The sequence below is a fragment of the Equus quagga genome, unplaced genomic scaffold, assembly GCF_021613505.1.
Source record: "Equus quagga isolate Etosha38 unplaced genomic scaffold, UCLA_HA_Equagga_1.0 898_RagTag, whole genome shotgun sequence".
In the NCBI taxonomy this organism is placed as follows: domain Eukaryota; kingdom Metazoa; phylum Chordata; class Mammalia; order Perissodactyla; family Equidae; genus Equus; species Equus quagga.
Genome location: NW_025803720.1, coordinates 1 through 3647, shown reverse-complemented (window position 1 = coordinate 3647; position 3647 = coordinate 1). Strand labels below are relative to the sequence as shown.

Genomic DNA, 3647 nt, shown 5'->3' with positions numbered 1-3647 from the left:
CCCCCTTCTCTCACTGCGCTGTGTGTCTCTGAGCCTCCTCCTCTCAGACCGATAAATACAGGTGAGTCTGGACTCCCCACCCACACAAGCTCCTGCTCTCCCATCCAGACCCTGAACTCCAGGTGACTCACAGACATGAGGACTCTTGCCCTCCTCACTGCCCTTCTACTCTTGGCCCTCCAGGCCCAGACTCAGAACCTGGAAAAGGCAGATGACCAAGTTTCTGCCCAGGACCAGCCTGGGGCCGAGGTCCAGGACATGACTATCTCCTTTGCAGGGGATAAACGCTCTGCTCGAGGAGCTTCAAAAGGTGAGACACCAGCCACCTTGCTTTGGGGGTCGGCAGTCCCAAGGTGCCACAAACTAGCCAGAAAATCACTAGAAAATGAAGACATTGGATTGAGAGCCTCTTTAATGGCCCCTTGAGAATAAAAGGGTTTGAATCCACTACATAGGCGTGTGCAACGCACCAGCTTCATCAGCAGAGACTAACCAGGCTCTTACAAGGCCTTTGGTACGTAGAAGCTGGGCTCACATTGGATGTGTGGATGAGGGGAGGTTAGGAATAGGTAATTCTAAGTTTGAGAGTTGGATCCTTCAGAAGGATAGGAAATAAGCATATACATGACAGATGAAGATCAGAGAAAAATTATGATCCTGCACGACCAACACACAGCCAGTAAGATTTCTTGTGAGTTACGACAAAAAATTGAATTCTCACCACCCTAACATGACTGGCATTTTATATTGTAAGTAGACATGTCACCTTAGTAAATCTTGATAAGGCTGGCTCTACCTTCCTTCCCTCTCTCCTTCTTCTTGTGCCTGACCATCCTCTTCTTTCTCCAGGGATTACAGGAACACCTACCTGCACCTGCCGGCACTCCAATAGCTGCCTTAGCCATGAGCGTGGCTCTGGGATGTGTATAAGCAAAAAAGGCAAGGCATACAAGCTCTGCTGTCTTCGCTGAGCTTGAGGATTGAGACCCAAAGCAGCATAATATTCCATTTGAAGACCTGGAAAACGTTTTACTCTTTGTAGCTTCTACCTTTTTTTTATTTCTCTCTCCTAAATAAACTTTAAGCATTAAACTCAGTATGTTTGGTATTGTTCTTTTCGCTCCCTTTTTTTTTTTTTTTTTTTACCTTTTCATACGGCTTATTTCTGTGGCTCACTTATATAAAGAATTCCATCCAAAAAGGTCTCCATTAAGTTTACTGGCCTTTGCATTCCAGTCTTGCACAATTTGAGCGTCATGCTGCAATAACAAAACAGCAAAAATCAATCTAATTACTAATTACAACATTTTTATCTATAAAATTTGACTTATTCTTAATGATACTCAAAAGAGGGAAGTGACTATGAAGTGTACCAGAAGGTCTTGTTGGGTCAAGGAAATGTGGATCCAATGAGCTATGTTCTCTGCTTCCTTAAATTTAAGGGGTGGGAGGGCATTGATGTATATAAATGTTTTACTTAATTTAGGCAGATGTGTAAAGTATAGATGCATAGTTTTGTAAGTTTATCAATAATATAGAAGGACTAAAGCTTCAGTGAGCCACAAATCAGGAAAAAGTAAAAGGCGTCCAAAACCACAAAACACTAATCAGCATCAGTAAATTTAATTAATACCCAGAAACAAGAGGATTCTAGTCGCTGGTCAATAGAGGCGGTCATGTCTAGTGACCGGTGAAGTAACTGGTCCTCCTTTGGACCTCAAATGGTAAATTAGGCCAATGTCCAATGAAGGAGTTGCTCTCAACTCTCCATTTCTTCAAAGAGACTGAGTCTACTAATTATAATAAACCAATACTAATCTTAATAAAATTCTAGTGAGAAATATCATGTTTGTAATAACCTAATGAACTATGTCAATCCATCATAATGATGACACAATTGCTCAAAAACTTACCATCGTGCAAAAATTGCAAGAACACTGTGTGTCAGAAAGGAAAGTCTCTCAAATCAAAACTTTTATGAAAGGAAGCAATTTACAAGCACCATGACATGATAAAAGAAACCATTTTTATTGCAAAAACATAGTCTTGGCCTGATAATAGCTGGAAACTCACGTTTGAGTCAAAGTGGAGACAAGCAAGTGGCTTTCCACGGGAAGAGTCAGCTCTTTGACACCAGGATCCGCATCCTCATGAAGCCTCCTGCTATGGCCGGAAAGAGTACAAAAACTCTAAGAAGTAGTAATATCAGAACAAACAAGAAACAAAGTTAAATCCATGAGATTTGCACTTTTCTAGATGACCAAGTTTGTGATCCTTGCTCTTGAGTGTGCTTATCTGTTGTTGAAGGTGTTGGAAGTGTTACCAAAGAATCAGGCATGCTAAATGTATTAGCTCACTGTAGAATGGTTCACATCATTTAAATTACTGCATTAGTTTCAACATGTATTATTCAAGAACCGGTTTTCAAAAGCATTGATTGAGCATTAAATTTAGTGCAAATAGTGCTAACATTTTTCTTTGTGCATGAAAACCCTTCCAATATCAAAGAATCCATCAACCCAGTGCAGGCTGGTCCTGCTTCCTTTTTCTTGCGCTCTGTGGTCAGAGCTTTCCTCCCACTAGAAGATGATAGGAACTTTATTCTCTCCTTGCTTCTCCAGAAGAGGGATCCTTCTGCTCTGGCTATCATGGCCTAGACCTAGGCAGTGTACTGGTACTGGAGGACCAGAAGAAACAAAACAAAACATGTGGCCATTAAGACACAAGCCCCTCCTTGCTGCTGACAATGTCAAGCTGCCCTTTCGAATTGAGTTCTCAGAGGATACTCATGACTCACCTAGAGATGTGAGGATGATCACAGTGTCAGGCTTTGAGTAAAATGAAGCCAGATCTGGGGGCTGGGTAAGGTACAAGTCAGCTCAAGCTGGACAAATTTCAAAGGAGGAACCATTGCATCATAGCTTAGTTAATGTGGGTGCACTGGGACCCTCCATCAATATATTGGCCAGTTCCACTTCACACTCGAAAGCATCCTCAGAAAGCCATCATTCCGAGGAGTCCCCAGATCAGACAGACATCAAAGCAATGCCTGGAAACAGCAGGGGGATTTCACATGGCGTATCCACTCGGCTCTGACTCTGAACCAGGAATCACTGAATGTGTACTGACAGTGTCTCCAACTGATTGGTATTCGATTCTCCCATCTCCTAGTAGAGAAATATAAAGACAATGATTTATCCCCCCGACCTGAGAGTCACACGGGCTGCCTCAGCACTTTCAGAGTCCCGGATCTCCAGGCCCTTGCAGCCATGAAGACCACTGCTGTCCTCACATCTGTCCTACTCTTCGTTCCCCAGGATAAAGGTGCAACCCAGAGGGAGTGGGCAGAGGACCAAGGTGTCACTGTCTCTTCTGTGGAGGATAAAATCTCAGCTCAAGAGGCTTCTTGTGAGAGATATCAGCACCAGTTTTGTAAGGAGAAACCAGGAGACTCTTCTGGTCTCAAGATTGGTACAACCCCTGTGAGTTCCCTGTTTACTTTCAAGGGCCTCAGTTTCTTCATCTGACCCAAACAATTGGCCTGTATGATCTCTAAAGGGTCTTCTTTTTCCTTGGGCTTTGACATCATGACACGTGGAAAAGTCTCTGGACATGTGGAAAATACTGGAGAGCACCCAAGGACAACA

General features: G+C 43.1%; 1 protein-coding gene across 1 annotated transcript; it reads left to right on the top strand.

Annotated features, from left to right (window-relative positions):
- The first annotated feature begins 135 nt into the window (after window positions 1–135).
- LOC124234558 (alpha-defensin 1-like) lies at window positions 136–971 on the top strand. Its single transcript, XM_046651894.1, has 2 exons — window positions 136–310; window positions 850–971. Exons 1-2 carry the CDS (start codon window positions 136–138, stop codon window positions 969–971), a joined length of 297 nt encoding a protein of 98 aa, XP_046507850.1.
- Window positions 972–3647: the final 2676 nt, after the last annotated feature.

What these genes read in the sequence shown, in the direction of transcription:
- LOC124234558 (XM_046651894.1), top strand. Translation starts at nt 136, where the DNA reads ATGAGGACTCTTGCCCTCCTCACTGCCCTTCTACTCTTGGCCCTCCAG. An exon ending in TGCTCGAGGAGCTTCAAAAG is followed by an intron (nt 311 to 849) that starts GTGAGACACCAG and finishes TTCTTTCTCCAG; the next exon opens with GGATTACAGGAACACCTACC.